Source organism: Amia ocellicauda, chromosome 1, assembly GCF_036373705.1.
Source record: "Amia ocellicauda isolate fAmiCal2 chromosome 1, fAmiCal2.hap1, whole genome shotgun sequence".
Classification (NCBI taxonomy): Eukaryota; Metazoa; Chordata; class Actinopteri; order Amiiformes; family Amiidae; genus Amia; species Amia ocellicauda.
The window spans coordinates 5362662-5382155 of NC_089850.1; the positions used below are offsets into that span (position 1 = coordinate 5362662).

The window sequence follows — 19494 nt, forward strand, 5'->3', positions numbered from 1 at the left end:
ATATACACGTTTCTTTACACATTTTCAGGAACACATGTATCGTGTTAAGTGAGAGCTCCTTGTACTTGAAAAGGTCCCCTGTAAATGCAGAATATATATGTAGTGAGGGACAGATGCAGACAAATGTATTAGCAGCCTTTACATCCATCAATATTATCCACAAATTAGTAAATACTGTTTAATAAATAGTTATCATATATAGTATATGTGTTTAGTGTGTCCGATTTGTTGGAGAAAGTTGTAACAGGTGCAAATACTCATCCCCTTCTTGCAATAGCAGAAATCACACCAGAGGAGGGCAATGTTTCCTCTAGAAACAAAGTAAAGCCAAGAGCTGATTTACAGCATAACTCTTTCTTTTTCTTTCTTTCTGTCATAAGGAAGAAGTACACAGGGTGTTTTACTCTATTATATCAATAACTCCTGAGATTAAGTACATAATAATGGTTTATTGCAGCCTTGTCATATTTTATTTTTGCAGTTTTATCTCTAAATCAGATTTGTTGTTTCCAAAACAAATGTGGTCTCTTTATTCTTTAAATGCATTTCTATGCCCCCCAGAGATGAATGTCAAAGTGAAACATTGTTACAATCACATCTCATTGCTGGCTGAATTACAGGGGGTGGTTTGGCGATGCGTCAGTGTTCTTCCTCCTCAGGCAGGGCTCTCAGGGTTGCACCCTTCTACAGGACAGTGATGGAAGCCATCAAACACACTTTTCAAGACCCTCAGTTTTTATTTCTTGCATATCAAGACTAAGCGGCAACCTGTTGGGTAGTCTTCCTCATTCATTCCCCTCTAATTCTCCAGCTGTGATTTGGCCAACCCGTTTCCATCCTGGTGCAACCAAGCAGGCCTCTATCGCATCTCTTATCACTGAAGTGGCATCCAGCCTGGACTTGGCTTCAGCAAGGGAGCACTTCCGGGTCAAGATCACCACTGCAGTTGGCACCACCTGTAATAGAGATGGTTAGAGACTTATCTAGGTTGAAAAACTAACAACATTAGCTTTATATGTACTTACATCAAACAGTTTACAACAAAATATTTTTTTGAACATTAAAACACTCAAACACAGTAATGCAGCAATGCTACTATTATTATGAACTCATTAACTACAATGGCTTGCAGTGACTAAAGTTGAAGCTAAAGTGTGGCCAACTTTCTACTACATTTTTCACCTCCACAATGTTTCTGTCCCCAAAAACAATTATGGCTCCTTAGTTGACCACCTACTTTGCCTGATGGTTGTGCTGGCCCTGTTTGCTGAGCACAGGGTTAAATTTTGATCCTCAGAGCATTTCACTATAAAGTACAATTCATTGCTTAACACTAGCCTACATTTCTTATTTAGCGATCTTTATATATGTATTGTGGCAGTGTGAGAGGTAAGGCTGGGGTCAGGGCGGGTCTTTCAGTGGAGGAGAATATAAAACATCTCCTCCAGGACTCCAAACCCCAGAAGCCAGCAGGGCTCCTGATGGCCATAGCCCCGCCCACCACTTCCCCTATAAAAGGAAGAAGGAAGCGAACCAGTGTGTGCATGCTTGGCTGGGGGGTAGCAAGGTGCACAGGATGGCGAGAAGACAATGGAGAGAGGCGAGGGCGAAAGTGAAGCCCGAGTAGCCCGAGTAGCCCGAGTAGCCCGAGTAGCCCGAGTAGCCCGAGTGTCCAGAGCCCCAGAGCCCCGGAGGGAGGAACCCGAGTGTCCAGAGCCCTGGAGGGAGGAACCCGAGTATCCTGAAGATGAGGAAGAGGTACTGCCTTCCTTGTCCCACTCCAAGGGTGAGTGTCTGCCACCATACCTGGTGGAAGAGTATCTGCCACCGTGTCTGGCAGAAGAGAGTCTGCCCCTGAGCACTGAGGAGCTACCAGGAGAAGATGACTTCAGGAGGGAGTCACCATCTGTCTCCTCAGAGGCCACACCAGAACAGGAGGTGCCTACAATCCAGGAGAAGGCATCACCTGTTGTCCCCTGCACTGAATTAGAGGGGAAGAATATACCAGGCCCTGAATCTGGAGAGCAGCCGGAGCAGCCGCAAAAGGAACAGTTACCGTAGACGCTGCAGTTAACTTGGTCGGGATCCCGGAAGACAGAGGAGTCACAGCAACCAAAGGGTGAGACTCTTGTGCTTCCTCCATCAGGTCTCCTGGACAACCAGAGTTCCTGTCCTCGACCTGAGTTCCTGGCTGCAGTAAAGGAGATGGACACCCCAGCGTGCCCAGGACCCGCTGTGTCTCCAGGCTGGAGAAGAGACTGGAGGGGAGCCAAGTGATGCTGTGGAAGCAGAGAGGTCTCTGCCAGACAAGCCTGGTTCCTGGAGGGATCAGGGAGCAAAATGGGAGCCACCTTCATGGTAGTCCACCCCGAGGACGAGATGGGTGCAATATGGAGAAGGACAGGACATGGGGGACTGGCACGTCCACTGCGAGGATGACCCAGCAGATGGCTCTTCGGCCCGCCTGCCCCTTGTGTCTTGTGTGGCGAGGGCGAGAGCGTGGAAGAGCAGGAGAAAGAAGGGATAAATTCACAGTTGACGGATTCACTGGCTTACGACCCTTATTCTGGACCATTCTCCCTCTTAAACCCCGGACTGTCTGACAACCTCCCACCGGTAACAAACTTTGATTACAGATTGTGACTACGAATCTGCCTTGCCCCTGTCGTGCTTTTGTTTGCCCGGTGTTCGGCTCCACTGACCCGGGCATTTACTATTCTTGTTATTGTTTGTTTTGTAGTTAGGGATTGTTTACGTTTAGTTAGTGCTCGGACAGAGCTAGGTTTTGTTTTGCTTTTTGACACTGTGCCTGCCATTAAGGGAAGCAATAAAACAACCGCAAGCCTGTTTTGTACCCTCTGCCTGCCTCCCTACTGTGTGTTTCAAGACCAGACCCCGCCTACATACAGCCCTTTCTTGCGATGGGCCCCCCAACCTGTTTCAGTATGTATACATTGCTCAAATGAGGTCCAATGACTTACTCTGTTCTTTGTGTTTGCCATATAGGTGTGCTTTGTGACCTCTGCATTTCTGATGTCATCGCTGAGATCCTGGGTGTCATAGATCGCCTGGAGAAGGGCCTCCTGACACTCTGGGTGGGAATGACCCGTGAACTTCTGGATACAAGAAAATTAAGTTTCAAAGGATTATGATCAAATCATATTCATAAATGAGGAGAAAAAGGTCAGAAGCAGCATAACATGGTGTGGCATCCAGACCGTGGCCCTCATGGACTGGAGCTCTATTTCATAATTTTAAAAATCTGATTTAATTATTACTGAACTACTTCATGTTTTTAAGGGGAAAAAGCTAATTGCTTGATGTTGCACATTTCTCAAAGGCCACACTATGCATCTCCAGTGCCCGAGGGTCAATTCATGCATCTGTGATTCTTTGCCAGGGGATGAGCGTGGATGTGGTTGTGTGACAGGATCCCAAGAGCCACAATGGGCACCAGGGCATTCTGTACTGGCAGAAGCAGGTCATCAGCCAGGGGGTGCAGTGAGGTGGGAGTACTCTTAACTCATTTACTACAGCTTTCTTATAAAACATAAATTTTCCACCTAGCAGAAACCCTAGTAGAAAAAGAACACCAAAAGTGTTAAAGATGCTTCAAATTGTTAAACCCTAGTAGGTCACGTTACCTGGAGAATCGCCAGGGCTCTCCTGTACAGCTTGGTGTTGCTGACTTTGAGGTCCATCATGTAGTTGTTGTAAATTTTTCCTTTCAAGATGTGGCCACCGCTACTGATTGCATTCAATATCCATTTTGTAGACAGTTCCCTCTGGAGTTTCTACACATCGTGGGGAGGAAATAATCCTAGATTTTATTAAGCATAGATGTTGATGGCTTTAACAAGGTAAATATTATATTCAGGTTTTACTACCAAATCTTGACAGAACTCTCACCCTCCATCACTTACTGCACAATCATAGAAAACCACATTGACCTTCTGATTGGTTTAAATATATGCATAAATAATGTAATGTTTTACCTGTAGAAAACAGCCTTCAAATTCAGAGAACACAACAGGCCATGTAATGCTTATGACTGAAGCAAATGATTTTTTAAGATTTTCCTAAAAACAAGAAACAGACAGCAGTATTATATTTCAATCTGTATTTTAAAACCATATCTCCTGACATCTTGAAAGTTCAAATACATAAACATCACAATATGTTGCACATTGATTGCTTGACATTCAGGATTATTACTCTCACCTGGAAGTGAACTAAAATGGACTTGTTTTCTAATTAAAACAGTCTACAGTTTTGCTGTTGATAGTTCTATCATGGCTTCAGTTGTATATAGATAATTACCCATGTTCTATACTAGATCATAAATTATAATCAACATTATTAATAATACATTGCACATTTATTTAGAAGTGTGGCATAAGTTATTATTGTCACGCTCATCTGAGCAGGGCAAGGGGGACCCAAGCGCAGACTCGCGTACAGTAATAAACCGAGGCAAACTATCCAAAAAGGGGCAAATCCAGAGAACAAAGAGATAACAGTCCAGAGGTCAATCGAACGTGCAAACAGACAAAACCAGGGAATCCAAAAGAGTAGTCAAAGGTGGAGAAGACAGACATCAACACACATGCAGTCTCAGCCTACAAAGCTCAGCAATGTCTATCAGGGATAAGGCAAAACTTCACAATTAATGAAAGAGACAAGGGTAGATTTATACAGGCTCAGAGGGAGGCTAGAGAAATAGGCTGGGAGTGATGCACCAATGGGAGAGGAGAGAGAAGAAAGAAGTGCACATGGTGGTTTGGAATGTTGATAGGGTGAATGAGACGTGTCAGTATTCAGGTGAGGAAGACATCTGGAGGCGAGTTGGGGAATAGGAAGGAGAAGAAGTGAGGGGAGAAGTGAGAGGAGAAGTGACAATTATGCTTATACATTTAGTGTCCACTGTAAATATACTTTCCTATTTGTTGTATCATGTCAGGATTCTGTGGCTGATTATTTCATCCTAATTAATGTATTTGAATTAATCTGTCAAAGACACTGACACTGTTATGAATATTACCTACAGAAATAAAGTGTCCCGCAGTTGTATGGGCGACTGCATGAAGATTCGAAGATTTCTCTGTTGTTTGGTTTGCCAGTTCTTCAATTTCAGAAAGGTCATCTACAGTAATACATTTTAAATTAGCTTTTCATACATGTATTTTGGAATTTTGAAATACCCTATACAAGCAGAAATTATTTGTATGTATTAGTTAAAATTGGTATGCATTGCAGTCTTTATACATTTTTACTGTAATACTGTATGGTAAAATTACAATAAACTGTAGACAAGAAAAAAAAAAATATATATATATATATATTTACACACACCGATCAGCCATAACATTATGACCACTGACAGGTGAAGTGAATGACACTAATAATCTCGTTATCATGGCACCTGTCAGTGGGTGGGATATATTAGGCAGCAAGTGAACATTTTGTCCTCAAAGTTGATGTGTTAGAAGCAGGAAAAATGGGCAAGCGTAAGGATCTGAGCGACTTTGACAAGCGCCAAGTTGTGATGGCTAGACAACTGGGTCAGAGCATCTCCAAAACTGCAGCTCTTGTGGGGTGTTCCCGGTCTGCAGTGGTCAATACCTATCAAAAGTGGTCCAAGGAAGGAAAAGCGGTGAACCAGCGACAGGGTCATGGGTGGCCAAGGCTCATTGATGCACGTGGGGAGCGAAGGCTGGCCCGTGTGGTCCGATCCAACAGACAAGCTACTGTAGCTCAAATTGCTGAAAAAGTTAATGCTGGTTCTGATAGAAAGGTGTCAGTGCATCGCAGTTTGCTGCGTATGGGGCTGCATAGCCACAGACCAGTCAGGGTGCCCATGCTGACCCCTGTCCACTGTCGAAAGCGCTTGCAATGGGCACGTGAGCATCAGAACTGAACCACAGAGCAATGGAAGAAGGTGGCCTGGTCTGATGAATCACGAGTTCAAGGTGTTGACTTGGCCTCCAAATTCCCCAGATTTCAATCCAATCGAGCATCTGTGGGATGTGCTGGACAAACAAGTCCGATCCATGGAGGCCCCACCTCGCAGCTTACAGGACTTAAAGGATCTGCTGCTAACGTCTTGGTGCCAGATACCACAGCACACCTTCAGAGGTCTAGTGGAGTCCATGCCTCGACGGGTCAGGGCTGTTTTGGCAGCAAAAGGGGGACCTACACAATATTAGGCAGGTGGTCATAATGTTATGGCAGATCGGTATATATATACACACACACATTCAATCAAAAAGTGAATATAAAATGACTAACCATCCAGTGTAAAAATGAAAAGTATTGTGTCATTGTCTGTAACATGGGGAAGAATGTTCTTCACAAAATCTTCATGGGAAATACAGAACTGTGGACCCTGGAATAGAAACACATTGACAGTATATTGGTGTATTTATGTTTTGCTTATTCAAATGTTTCTAAACTTATTTTATAAGACATACAAGCTAGAAGTGTAAGAGTCAAGGTACTAGAAAGAAGCCCTTCGAAGTGAAAGGGTCTAAGATCCAAGCGCGGGAGGCGAAATATAAAACAGATAGTAAAGGATAGAAAATGGCAAAGGTACAAAAGGGAGTTAGAGTCGTGGTTTACAAACAGGCAGGTGGTCAACGATCAGGATAACAGGTCAGGACAGGGAATCCAAGAGTTGTGAAAAAAAGTATGAGTGGAGGTCAAACACACAAGTGATCAGACACAGGGGTCAAGGCTCAGAAGTGTAGCAGCAATGCACACAAGACTACGCAATGAACCTGTGGAACAAAGGGTGTTAAATACACAGCCCTGAAGGGCGTGGGCTATGGAGGACAGGTGTGTGTGAGCATTACTAATGAACTTGAATTAACGAAGCAAATTGGAGCTGAAAGGCAGGAGGAAAGGAAACAAAAATTCAGGAGACTGTGACCTCTGGAGGCAATCTGGGGAAGTGCGGTGTGCAAATATGACAAGCAGGTTGTTTGTGTAGTTGAGATGTTTATTTACTTACTTGTGATGTTATATCCCCTTCCTTGTTCTCCATTTCTCTATACCCATTGTTGATAAATCCACAGATGTCACTGGCATCTATGATCATGACAGAAAAGACTATATTAATAAATTGTTCCGACCATACAAACTGTGACTGGCTTGGTGGTATAATTCATTTTTTGGATCATTTCTTAAAAGACTGTGATAATTACAACAGAGTCTGTGATCAATAATATGCCTGCTACATTCGCCAAATATAATTTTCCCTCTTCTTCTCAGCAATGAATCAGAGTGTTGATTGACATTCAGATCTGTCTTACCTGAACCCAAATTCACAAAGCTACTTTGGTATGTTTTTCCAGTAACATGGGCACATCATTTAATTATATTTTTTCTCTCTTTTCAGTGTTTATTTAACTTTCAGAGCTGTGTGTTGTAATGTGTTTCATAAAATACAATAAATAAAAATAAGCCCTACCCCCAGTCCAAGTCTGTAACCCTATCCCTAACCCTCACCTTTAAATACACGTGATTAACAGCAGAACTTCAATAAAGTGCAAAAGGTATTGATGTGGGATTTATACATCAGTTAATTAAGACTTGTGTTTGCAATATGTTTACATATGAAATTGTTTCATGATGGATGTTCTTAAAAACCCTTATGAACTGAACCAAACTGTAATGTGAACTAGACCTTTGAGTATACACTTCTCCAGAGTCTTGTATATTTGAGAAATGAGCAAGCAATAATAACTGAGAAGGTTACACTTTAAAATAATGAGTAATCAATTTACATATGGATACCAACTTAAAAACACATGAATACCACATGCACTTTCTATGAGTTTTGATGTTGATTACATGAATCAGGCCCATGTGACCAATATCAGAGTTCCTGTGGTATTCAAATAGTCATTCAATAAGAATTTCTGCCCAATATTGCACAGTATGAGCACAGCGTTCACTGCAAAGGGCATCTTTCAGGTTATTTGCAAATTATTAAATTTACATAATTTAAACGGGGGAATGGACTCAACTTCCAACTCCCATCAAAGTAGAACTTAGTCTTTCTGAGTTAATGAATTAAAAGTTATTACCTGCTCCAAAAGTGGGTATGCATTCACTGGCATCGATAATCCCCATTACTCCTAAAGTCTTCCAGCCTATGTAATACACATGTCCCCTTTTCTGCAAACTGCAAACAAAACAAAGATATATTTCACTGACATTTCCATCTTTTATGGACAATGGTTGTTGACATCATTGATCTAATTGAGCTGTTTTAAAAATGGAAGAGTTACTGGTCTACAAACAGAAAACCTTAACCTTGTATAATCCCGATTCCACACATGAGCGGCTACACAAGATGAGCTCTCATTGGCACACAGTACAGAAGCAGAGACATGAACAGGGGGTGAAATGCATTACCTTCTTCCTGCTTGCTTTACCAAGGCTGCTATTTTGTTATTCTGAGAGTAGGTACTTTTATGAACTCTTTCATAAGTTCTCAGCCCTTCCAAAACCACCCTGTAAGATATGAAGAGCAATGTCATTGTGACAGAGGTTCAATTAGGGTTTGAATAAAGTACGTGAAAGCTTGGTTGGGACATAAAAACAGCAGGACAGTGGGTCCCCAGGCACAGGACACAAAACATAACTTAAACAAACATCAATCAGCTCGATTTAGCATTTGTGTGAGGTCTCCATAAAATATCTTTGTTTACGCATTATAAAGGGTTGACGTGACAATCCCTTGAGTGCATGCCTTACTATCATATACATTCATAGACACAGAGACGCATGTAGCTGACAAATGTATAGGCCTGCACTGTGGCTTTTGATCCTCAGACCACACAGCTTTGAGTGGAGGGTGCAAACGGTCATCCCCTTTAGGGAGCAGGGAATGCTGGGAGCAGCCTCCAGGACGTTAGCTGGACTGGATGGACAGAGGACTGGTGAGAGGCCCCTGTGAGTTGTTGTTCTGTGTGCCTTAAAAGGTGGATTGCTGTGCTGTGTAGCCATCCTCCTCTGTGTGTAGCCTTGTCTGTCCACCCTGACAGGCCCTCTCCCTCTCCCCTCTGTCTGCGCCTCAGTATCTGCTTACAGTCTGTATACGTATAGTATAAGTGCATGCACACTGAATAAACAGCACTCCGAGTGTTTGCACACATTCTTGTGGTCCATGCATTAAAACCCAACTTGAGATCCAGCATTGCTATAATAATTTGATATACATTCAAACCTGCTTTACTCGATTTGGCTTTACTCGGATTTATCTCGGATATTTTTTCAAGTCCCAATCAATTTGCTATTTAGCTGCATGGCAAAGTGTCTCTTTAACCCGAATTATATATTTCAGATATTCACTTGTCCCGGACTAGATTTCTTAGTCAATTTAGTACAAATGCACTACAATTTGTTTAGTTTTGGATCGAAAATTCCATACATGTTGAAACTCCCGCGCTTTAAACTTTTCATTCACTATCACCATAGTAACACCATAGTACAGTATCATAGCGTGCATTATGGACAAGTATCTATTACTGCACTCTTTAAAAGCCCTGCACACATGCTGAGCAACATCATTTCCTGGGAAAAGCCAGGGCATTATATGATACGAAATGGTAATGGAAATTGCAATAGAAAATTAAGGAGTCTTTCTAATATTAGGTATTAAATAAGTCCAATTCTATATTCTCCTACCCTTTTACATCGTGGTTCACTGTTTCTGGCGATCTCTGATGCTAGCAATTGGATTTTCTTAGGATTATTGCACCATCAAAAACAATCTACTTTTAACTCAGATTTCGTCTAACTCACATAAATTCCCGTGGTCCCAATTGATCTGAGTAAAGCAGGTTTGCCTGTATTTATATATGAATGTATTTAGGATTCTTATGTTTGATATATCAACTTGATTTCAAATGCAAAACGAAGGAGGAATGTTAGAAGTTTCAAACTGTACAACCATGCTGGACATGTACTGCATATAACTCATTCAGCAGCACAATAACAGTACTACTACTAACAGTAATAATAATAATAATAATAATAATAATAATAATAATAATAACCACAAACTGACTCAGCTGTGATCTCTTTGTGGCTGAAGGCAGCTCTGTGGGCAGTCAGGAATAGTGTCTCGAGGATGATTTTTGTTGCGCTCCCCCCTTTCATACGGGAAGAGCCACTGATGGCTTCAGGCTAGGATAGGGAAAGACATGTCAGCTAATCCCCACACTGCTGCATGAACTTCAGAAACGCTGCATACACTGTCTTACAGTGCAGTGCAATCTCATTAAGTATATCGAGCTGGATGGCACACTCAATGTAGTGGAAGTGAAAGGATGAATAACGCTAGGATCCCAGTTCAGACGGTGTGGCATTTAATGGGATGCAGCTTTACTCACAGAGCAGTGGCATTACAGTTGCTTCCACATTTATTTTATTGCATTATACACTTAGGAGCTGGCATCTGAAAGTTCACATTAATGTTCTGCTTCCATTTTGGAAAGGTTCACTGTCCTGAATTGTACACTAGCATCCAGGAAAAAAAGATTTGGCTTCAGCTTGTTATTATGGGTTGCATAAATAATGGTACTGCTCATAAAAAGAAAAGAAAACCAACTCTTATTCAGGCTGTGTACATAAACACTAATAAATAATCCAAGGCAAACTTTAAAACCAATTACAATGAGTTACACACATAATGGTGCCATTATGGTGCTGTCCTCTTCGATAATGACAATGTTACTTGTAATACAAGTACAAGCCATAGACTCTGGAAGGAAAAGGGAAATGTTTTAAATATATCAGATAGAAATAATGTGCTCCTCACAAAGGTAGGCTTTTAAGTGGAAGTTAAATGCAAATGATATATATTTTTTCATGTACCAAGACAGCATCTTAAATGGGACAATACCTTTTGAATTGGGACATTTGTTTTTAGAATTAAGAACAAACAAAACAAAAACAGGGATACTGAAACCAGGAGGTCAATAATATTATGTAGTATAAGCTCTTGGGGGCTTTTAGTAACCCTGTACATGTTACATGCTAAGTCCATCAATGCTGAGATGGCATTAAAGGAACCTACTCCCACTGCAGGGTTCAAGATGAAAGCTCTGTGGGTTTTCTGCAGATCCTGCATCCGTTTCGCTACCTGGCAGAAGCTCAGATGCCAGCCTTCAATGACCTCATTCCTGTTTAAAAGAGACAGAGAACTCTTCAAATGCACTTGGAGAGAAAAGCCCTATCAGGTGCATTTATTCCACAGCTTCATTCATCTTTAAATTGATTCATTATTAATCAAACAGATATGAAGAATGCCAAACCATTTAATCAAGAGGAATGGGGAACCAAGCAAATATTTGTCAGGGTGATTGAGAAGTTAAAAGGCAAAAGGAGCCCCTTTAACAAATTATAATTGAAATATTTTCTCTTACATAGTATTTATCATATTTGGAGGCACAACATGACCTGATTGGTGGACTGATTTTAAATATTCCTCATTGGCATTTATAAGATTTGGGGTTACTGCAGCCAACTATGTGGTGATGCCTCTAGTACGCTTATTTACATGTATATGTTGGGGTGTTTCTTATATTGTTGGATTTCTTTCATAGATTTTGTAGACACATTTACCTAAGGGGACAAGGTTTACAAGGATACAATCGTATGCAGTCAATGTACAATACTATCATTACAACATCTTACAAGTGCATTTATATACAGAGATCAATAATGACATCGGATCGCAATGATTGAGGCCAAAAGCAAAGCAATAAATGACAAAAGCAGAATAACAGTGTTCTTAAACGGCAAGTGATTCAGCTGCCATCCAGGCTAGTACAGTGGTCAGAGGCACGGGAGAAATGTGTTGACTTCACAGATGCCAAATTGTTCAAATATACTCACCTGGCGGTGGTCACTGGGTTAAAGCCAAGCAGCACTGGTGTGAAGACATCCAGGTTGTCCATGCAGAAATCCAGCTGACCAGCAATAAAGGGAGCCTTCAGATTCGGGAAGAGGAAAACAGCATACATGTAATATACTGTAATGCTTAACTCCTATAAAACTCCTATTAAACTAATTAATTGAAATAAAATGTTGGTACTTTGTTTTTCTTGTTTAGTGCAATTCAATTTAAATTTAGAGAAAACATTTTACTTATATTGAATCTAAACATATTCTGTTTCATCAACACAATTCAACTAATTACATCACAAGGGAGATTAAATACATAAAATACATGAACAAATACATGGCTGAGTTTACCGATAATCCACATGATATCCCAATAAAGACGACTTGCTTCTTTCCTGCACACAACTTTACAGAAGATAAATGTATTAATTGGGGCAATTCAGCAAATACATCCTGCATTCATGTGCTTGTTTGTTGAACAGTATAAGTTATGCTACTCTACAAGAACTTCCCAGACTCCTTAGCATCAACAACACACACAAACGACTCCAGGGGTGATATACAAAGAAACTGCCTTTTTCATGGGATTGTAATTCCTACCTTATCCACTAGAGGGAGACTAAGTATTGCCAATCACAGCACAAAGCCGCGATATACAAAGTGACAGACCTACAGATGTCTATTTCAGTGGCGGTTCTAGACCTTTTCAGCTGGGGGGGCCTGGCTGGGGCCAGTTGTAATATTAGGCGGGCCATCAATTTCTCCACGGTGCCGGAGTAGGGGGGTCGTTTGTCTGCGGTGCTAGTGTGGGGGGTTGCTGATGGTGTTTTGTCCGCAATGCTAGTTAGGGGGGCCACAGGAGGGCCAAGCTTGCTGTCATGGGGGCACTGGCCCCCCTGACCCCCCCTCAGAACCACCCCTGGTCTATTTATTTATTTCTCTTTTGTATTCAAAGGCTCTTAAAAATGTATTAATTCATTTTATTTGTCAAAGAACACCTTGAGAAATCTATGTCTTTGTGTCATTTAGGTAGTAATCTACTTTCCATTCATTCCACACTCAAAATGACATTTTCTGACTAATTGCTGGCTTTAATTGGATGCATGTGACTGTGAATATTGACAACTACCTTTGAGGATTAAAGATACAAAGTTGTTTACCACTGTAATACACTAAAAACGATGGACAAAACGATAAAAGCAATCTCTGAAGAAACCTGTATGTAGTCGGCAAACAATGATCAGTGTGTGTTTAGTCATACATGGCAGAACAGATCAAACGGACATGTTCTGGAGTTGCTAGGCAGCAACTTTTGACTCACAAACGACTGTGTGTAGTGGCTCCATCTCAAAGACTTCAGACGCTCACCTTGCCGAGCTCCTCAGCCCCCAGATGAGGGTTGTCTTCAGCATCTTCCTGTGAAGTCAAAAGAGCCCTGCGAAAAAAACAACATGCCTGCATGACACTCAGTCAAGACACACTTAGATATTGGAAAGGCATTTGATTATTTCTCCACATACTTACTTGTCTCCTCCGGCAATCATGTAGGCATAGTTCTGTTTTCTCTGCAGGGCTTTCAACAGCCTGTTAAAGGACGTCTGAATCATGCAAACATTTAATCAATTCAAGATGGAAAATTAGGAAAATATCAATTCAAATATAAATGGCATTTCTTTTTAAAACATTCAAATATTTAAGTGTCAATATTTATTATTTATGTATACTGAAAAATAAATGTTATATATATATATATATCTATATTATATATAGATATATACACACACGCACATTTTTTTTTTTATTAGGTTCAATAATATTTTGTAGGAACAACTTCAACATAACTTACTTGTTAAGACCGTTTTCCTGTATTTCATCCAGAAAGGGTGAGAAAAAAAGAAAGAAAGAAAAAAGAAATGCATGTTTACCGCTAATAGGAATGCAAGCCGTCCAGATGTGCCACAGCCACTCAGCAGGACCAGGCTGTGCTCTGGGTCCTGAAAAACACCGCCACGTCATTACAGTGGCCTCCGCGTTTATTCATACCTTTGATTAATGGTAACAAGAAGATGGTTTAACAGAGCAAATGCCACTTGATTTGCTCAGATAAATGAAAATATGTAAAATGTGTACAATAACACAGCAAAGATCTTCATCATATGCTGAGTTTATATGATCACATTGATTCACACTGGTATGTATCTCCTGTATATTATCCTGTAAAACTAATAATGCATCAAGTTTCTGTTCTCTTGAAGTTAACAGGAAGCTGTTGTCATCAGGGTACAATGCTTCAAACAGTATCGTTTGACCTTGGCTGCTTGAATCTTGTACTAATGGCAGAGTTGCAAAGAGGAAGCCTCTTCTGAAAGCACAACAAAAACAAAGCAGTACAGATTTGCCAAACTGCATCTCAATAACAACTGGGACCATGTTTCATTGGCAGATAAAACAAAAATTGAGCTTTACAGATATGCTCATCAGTGTTATGCTTGGCGCCAAAAAGGCGAAGGTCATGTTGAGATGAACATCATCCATCCCCTGTGTGAAATAACAAGGTGGATCTGTTTGTTTGGGGTTGTTTTACATCTTCCGGTCCTGGTGCCCTTATTAGAATCGTGGATTCAAGCATGTTCCAGGACAGGCTGGCCAAAAAAAGTGCTGGAACTTTATAAAAGACTACAGGAAGCGTCTTCACATTGTCGTCAAAGTCAAAGGAGGAGCATAAACTAATGGTTGCAGGTAGTTGCTATGTCTCTTTTTTTGTTGAATAAGTGAGTCTGTCATTTTCGCAGCATTGTAATTTTGTAAACACAAGACTGGCAAGCTGAAAGCTGATCTCATTTACATGTGGCATTGTAAGCCATATAATATGTTTTACTTAATTTTCCATGTACTTCATATTCTTAATCCCTCCTCCTCCCCATATATATATATATATATATATATATATATATATATATATATATATATATATATATATATATATATATATATATATATATATATACAGTATGTGTGTGTATATTAAAAACTACAATCAACCACATTGCTCAACACCTACGAGTACATCTGCACTTGTCTGCGTCTGTCGCCAAGTAAAGAGTTCAGTGCAGCATGTTAGCTGCCATTAGATCAATAAGAAAAACAAAGACACACAGGGAAAGAGAAATAACAGCACCTTCAGAATCTCTTCCACCTTCTTAGCCACACTGATGAGAGTCTGAAGCACAGATTCACTGTAGAGTCTCTGTGAACACAAACAAGAAAACAATTATACTGTGGCAATTAAGGAAATTCAATTCCTTTGTAATAGGTTTGTTCAATTCAGAGCTCTAATGCATTCCTTTCCTTAATGATCGTGAACGTGGGCTTCAAACCACCCCAGAACTCATCTTCAGTCATTTAGAGTCCTTCAGCAATCACGCTTTATTACATTACATAGCACTGCTGGATTCAGTTTCACACCGTGTATATATAGTGGTCCTCTCCCAAAATAACTACAACTCATAAATCATTACAGTGTATACCGATCAGCCATAACATTATGACCACTGACAGGTGAAGTGAATAACACTGATAATCTTGTTATCATGGCACCTGTCAGTGGGTGGGATATATTAGGCAGCAAGTGAACATTTTGTCCTCAAAGTTGATGTGTTAGAAGCAGGAAAAATGGGCAAGCGTAAGGATCTGAGCGACTTTGACAAGGGCCACATTGTGATGGCTAGATGACTGGGTCAGAGCATCTCCAAAACTGCAGCTCTTGTGGGGTGTTCCCGGTCTGCAGTGGTCAGTACCTATCAAAAGTGGTCCAAGGAAGGAAAAGCGGTGAACCGGCAACAGGGTCATGGGCGGCCAAGGCTCATTGATGCATGTGGGGAGCGAAGACTGGCCCGTGCGGTCCGATCCAACAGACGAGCTACTGTAGCTCAAATTGCTGAAAAAGTGAATGCTGGTTCTGATAGAAAGGTGTCAGAACACACAGTGCATCGCAGTTTGTTGCGTATGGGGCTGCGTAGCCGCAGACCAGTCAGGGTGCCCATGCTGACCCCTGTCCACTGCCAAAAGCACCTACAATGGGCACGTGAGCATCAGAACTGGACCACCCAGCAATGGAAGAAGGTGGCCTGGTCTGATGAATCACGAGTTCAAGGTGTTGACTTGACCTCCAAATTCCCCAGATCTCAATCCAATCGAGCATCTGTGGGATGTGCTGGACAAACAAGTCGATCCATGGAGGCGCCACCTCGCAACTTACAGGACTTAAAGGATCTGCTGCTTACATCTTGGTGCCAGATACCACAGCACACCTTCAGAGGTCTAGTGGAGTCCATGCCTCGACGGGTCAGGGCTGTTTTGGCGGCAAAAGGGGGACCTACACAATAGTAGGCATAATGTTATGGCTGATCAGTGTATATATTCTGAATTTTGAGTCTTTTCTTTTTTCCTGAACATTTATCTGCATTTGGTGCCTTTGTACTCTTTTCTTCAGTGTGGTTATTATATGCTATTTGAATTATCATTATACAGTACAATAGAGAATTAATTAAGATTATTTATTAGTGCTGGGAATCGCACAATTTGCTGTGATTAATCGCAATTAATCAATTCTTTCCCCCAAGCTTGTAATCATCAATATTTAAACGTAGAATCACCTAATTAAATTAATCAACACAAAGGAAGTCTATTTTAAATAATATGTTTAATGACATCTTGTGAACTGTAAACATCCTCAGAACTACAGAGTAGTTATTCCCATCAAATATATTGCATGCAGCAACATTATAAACAAAGTGTTTAAGTGCAAGTTGAATATTAAAACCATCAAGTTTATCAAAAAGACTGGATAAGCTTAGAATGTAGGGCAATAGGCCAAAATAAATACTTTCTTTATATGCACCAACAATATCAAACACAACAAAATGTTAAAGTGCCAGTTGAATTTCAAAAAGGTACAAAAGTCTTTGCAATATGAATAACAAAAGGAGAATGTAGATTTTTTTTTCACCCCAAGATTTTGTCTACTCTTTTACATTAAGCCAGCAACTGAGACAGGCCAGTCGGTTTACATTATCAGGGGACAAAGCAGCTCTCTTTTTCTGGACATTGTGTCATTAAAGTCATTAAAACAGAGGCAAAAAAAGTGCTGTGTCAACTGCGTTATTTTTTCTTAATGCGTTAAACATTTCAAATGAATCAATCAATCAAAGATTAAAGCGTTAATTCCCCCAGCCCTATTATTTATTTATTTATTAACAAAACTTTTTTTTCAGTCTGTCCTCTAACATCCGGTTTATGTTACTTCCCACATCTGGTGTAAAACATCATTGATATGAAAAGTACTTTTACGTTGTATAAAATATTGCAGTATGAAATATGCAGTATGCAGTATGTTTTTTCTTAATTAATAAAGATAAATGAAATACAAATGGTATGAAGGGGGTGTATTTGGTAGAAAAGTTGAAGCAGACATCTTTATGTAATCTTTACAGATTTATGTATTGGGTATTATTATGGGCGAAACTTCTGTCGGAAATGTATTTCGTATTGTTTGCTACTGATCTGTTTTTTCTGTGTGGATAAAGCTTAACGTTAGCACAAAGTGTCACTAAATATAGTGAATTTAAAAGTGCAACGTTATGTCGTTAAGGAGTTTGGGGACCATCTGCACTGTTTGTGAGCACCAATCAATATGCTTTGGCTTTCCTGCTCCTGAGTGCAACTCCAGCTCCTCGTGCACATCCTACCTGGTAGTCTACGATAGTCTTTCCTTCCCTCCTTTCCTCCTGGAATATTTCTGCATCACACATCTGTAACAGGTGAACAATCTGTAGAGGGTCAGCTGTGTCAATCTCTCTGGTGATTGGGTTAGACTTCTCAGTGAGCGAAAGAGAGGCTTCATAACCAGCTAGCTGAAGGAAACAGTAAAGTTAGGATTGCAGAAGAGAAACCATCAGAGCTAACGGTTATGGAAAACAAACAAACAAACATATTTGGTAGATTTGCTTATATTTTTCATATACCAAAATGGCTTTTTTAATATTACATGCATGGTCTGTAATCAATAAATACATTTTATATGTTAAAAAACGATAGTGGAAATTGATCTCAACATGTATTTTGAATATATTAATAAAAATATGGATAACAGACTAAAATATATAGGGGTCAATTTTGGTACATGGAAAATATTAAGTCTAGTATATCAACCTATATCATCATTACCATATATTTAAAATAGGTTTGTTCTATTTGGGAACCCCCAGGGCTATACATAAAAAATATGACAATTTTTGAAAATGTCATTGCTAAAATACTCCAGAATAGATGATTAGTCATTTAAATGAAGAATAAATAAGAACTTAACAGTTCTTAGAAATTCCATATAAGAAAATTCCAAATGACAAACAGCAGCAACAAAAATGCAATGCCCCTTCAAACAATATAACTGCAGCTTAGTTATTCTGTTATACAGTCCCTTCAGCAAAACAGTGTTTTGAGAGCACTAAGTTATTTAAATGAAATGTCATAGCTAATGTTTACTCCTCCTGTCTTTCTTGGTCATCCAGGTTTATAATTGTGACCACCCCCATAAAATCTCAGCAACATGAATGAATGTCAAATAAGTCTTTAGAAATAATTGCAATTAAACAAATATATTTACTAAAGTACATGTAGCAGAGGGTAACATATACAACAGATTGCTGATATATATGTTATTTTAATACATTCAATGTAATTACCTGTGTACACATGCATTGAATTTAAAGTTTCAAAGGTAAACAGAACAGTGATTGTTTTTGACGTTTTGAGGGAGAGCTACCGGACATGAGTGGAACAATATATATATATATATATATATATATATATATATATATATATATATATATATATGTTATGACAAATATATTATGCAATGAAGGCAAAAGGCAATGAAATTACATTTAAATATACACCTTAAATATAATTAATTAAATAAGGATTGAGAATGTAGGTATGAATTGTACCTCCTATAAATACATATATACGTAAATTAAGGTCTAAATAAACATTATTATTATTTAGTGATAGTGTCACAAAATGTAGATTGTCATTGTGGAAAAACACGGGTGCACGTCAGCTCACCTGCCACATTTCGATGTCTGCTGTTTCAATGGAATGGCAGTGCTTCCATGACCCTGACATTTTTCTGAGTTACTGAGGCCTTGCTGTATCCCGCTGTGTGTATTTTCTTTTTGTTTTGGACCGGAAGTGTGGTAACGTATCTCACTTCCACAGCTAATGGCAGCCAAGAGAGAATTGTTTGCATAGAAGAAGAAGAAGAAAAAAAATGGAGACAAAGTCCATTAAGTAATTATTAATCTAGGCTGTTACATTTCTTAACTGCTGACAACTGCTCTTTGTGCCACCTGCAATATATTGGTTCAGTCATCACGTCTGGACACATACACGTGCAGTGCTGACTATCACTCTACAAGATGTATGACCGTTTGCTTTGAGCTGCCATATCAGTATTGATGTGATTAACTATCTGCCCCTTGAACTTTGATAATATCTTAACTCTTTCTAGTGCAGAAG

General features: G+C 39.8%; 1 protein-coding gene across 3 annotated transcripts; it reads right to left on the reverse strand.

Annotated features, from left to right (window-relative positions):
- gckr (glucokinase (hexokinase 4) regulator) lies at positions 1 to 19188 on the reverse strand. Of its 3 annotated transcripts, XM_066707973.1 has the most exons (19): positions 19042 to 19188; positions 17664 to 17828; positions 15095 to 15163; positions 13842 to 13910; positions 13441 to 13514; positions 13285 to 13351; positions 12268 to 12321; positions 11908 to 12002; positions 11087 to 11192; positions 10076 to 10194; positions 8419 to 8517; positions 8088 to 8185; positions 7010 to 7086; positions 6289 to 6385; positions 5046 to 5143; positions 3996 to 4079; positions 3645 to 3794; positions 2982 to 3116; positions 1 to 956 (listed from the first exon to the last, which is right to left on the reverse strand). In XM_066707973.1, the coding sequence occupies exons 1-19, from the start codon at positions 19099 to 19101 to the stop codon at positions 786 to 788; spliced, it is 1887 nt and encodes a 628-aa protein (XP_066564070.1). In that variant the 5' UTR covers positions 19102 to 19188; the 3' UTR covers positions 1 to 785. The 3 variants fall into 3 exon arrangements, with proteins under 3 accessions (XP_066564070.1, XP_066564155.1, XP_066564235.1); XM_066708058.1 differs by lacking the exon at positions 12268 to 12321; XM_066708138.1 differs by lacking the exons at positions 5046 to 5143; positions 6289 to 6385.
- Between the last annotated feature and the right edge of the window lie 306 nt (positions 19189 to 19494).

Bases quoted from the DNA above. Each gene is read 5' to 3' on its own strand.
- gckr (XM_066707973.1), bottom strand. From the start codon at position 19,101: ATGTCAGGGTCATGGAAGCACTGCCATTCCATTGAAACAGCAGACATC. The intron at 12,003-12,267 runs GTAAACTCAGCC...CCGAATCTGAAG, and splicing joins GGATATCATGTGGATTATCG to GCTCCCTTTATTGCTGGTCA. The intron at 957-2,981 runs GTAAGTCATTGG...TCTCTATTACAG, and splicing joins TGGCAAACACAAAGAACAGA to GTGGTGCCAACTGCAGTGGT.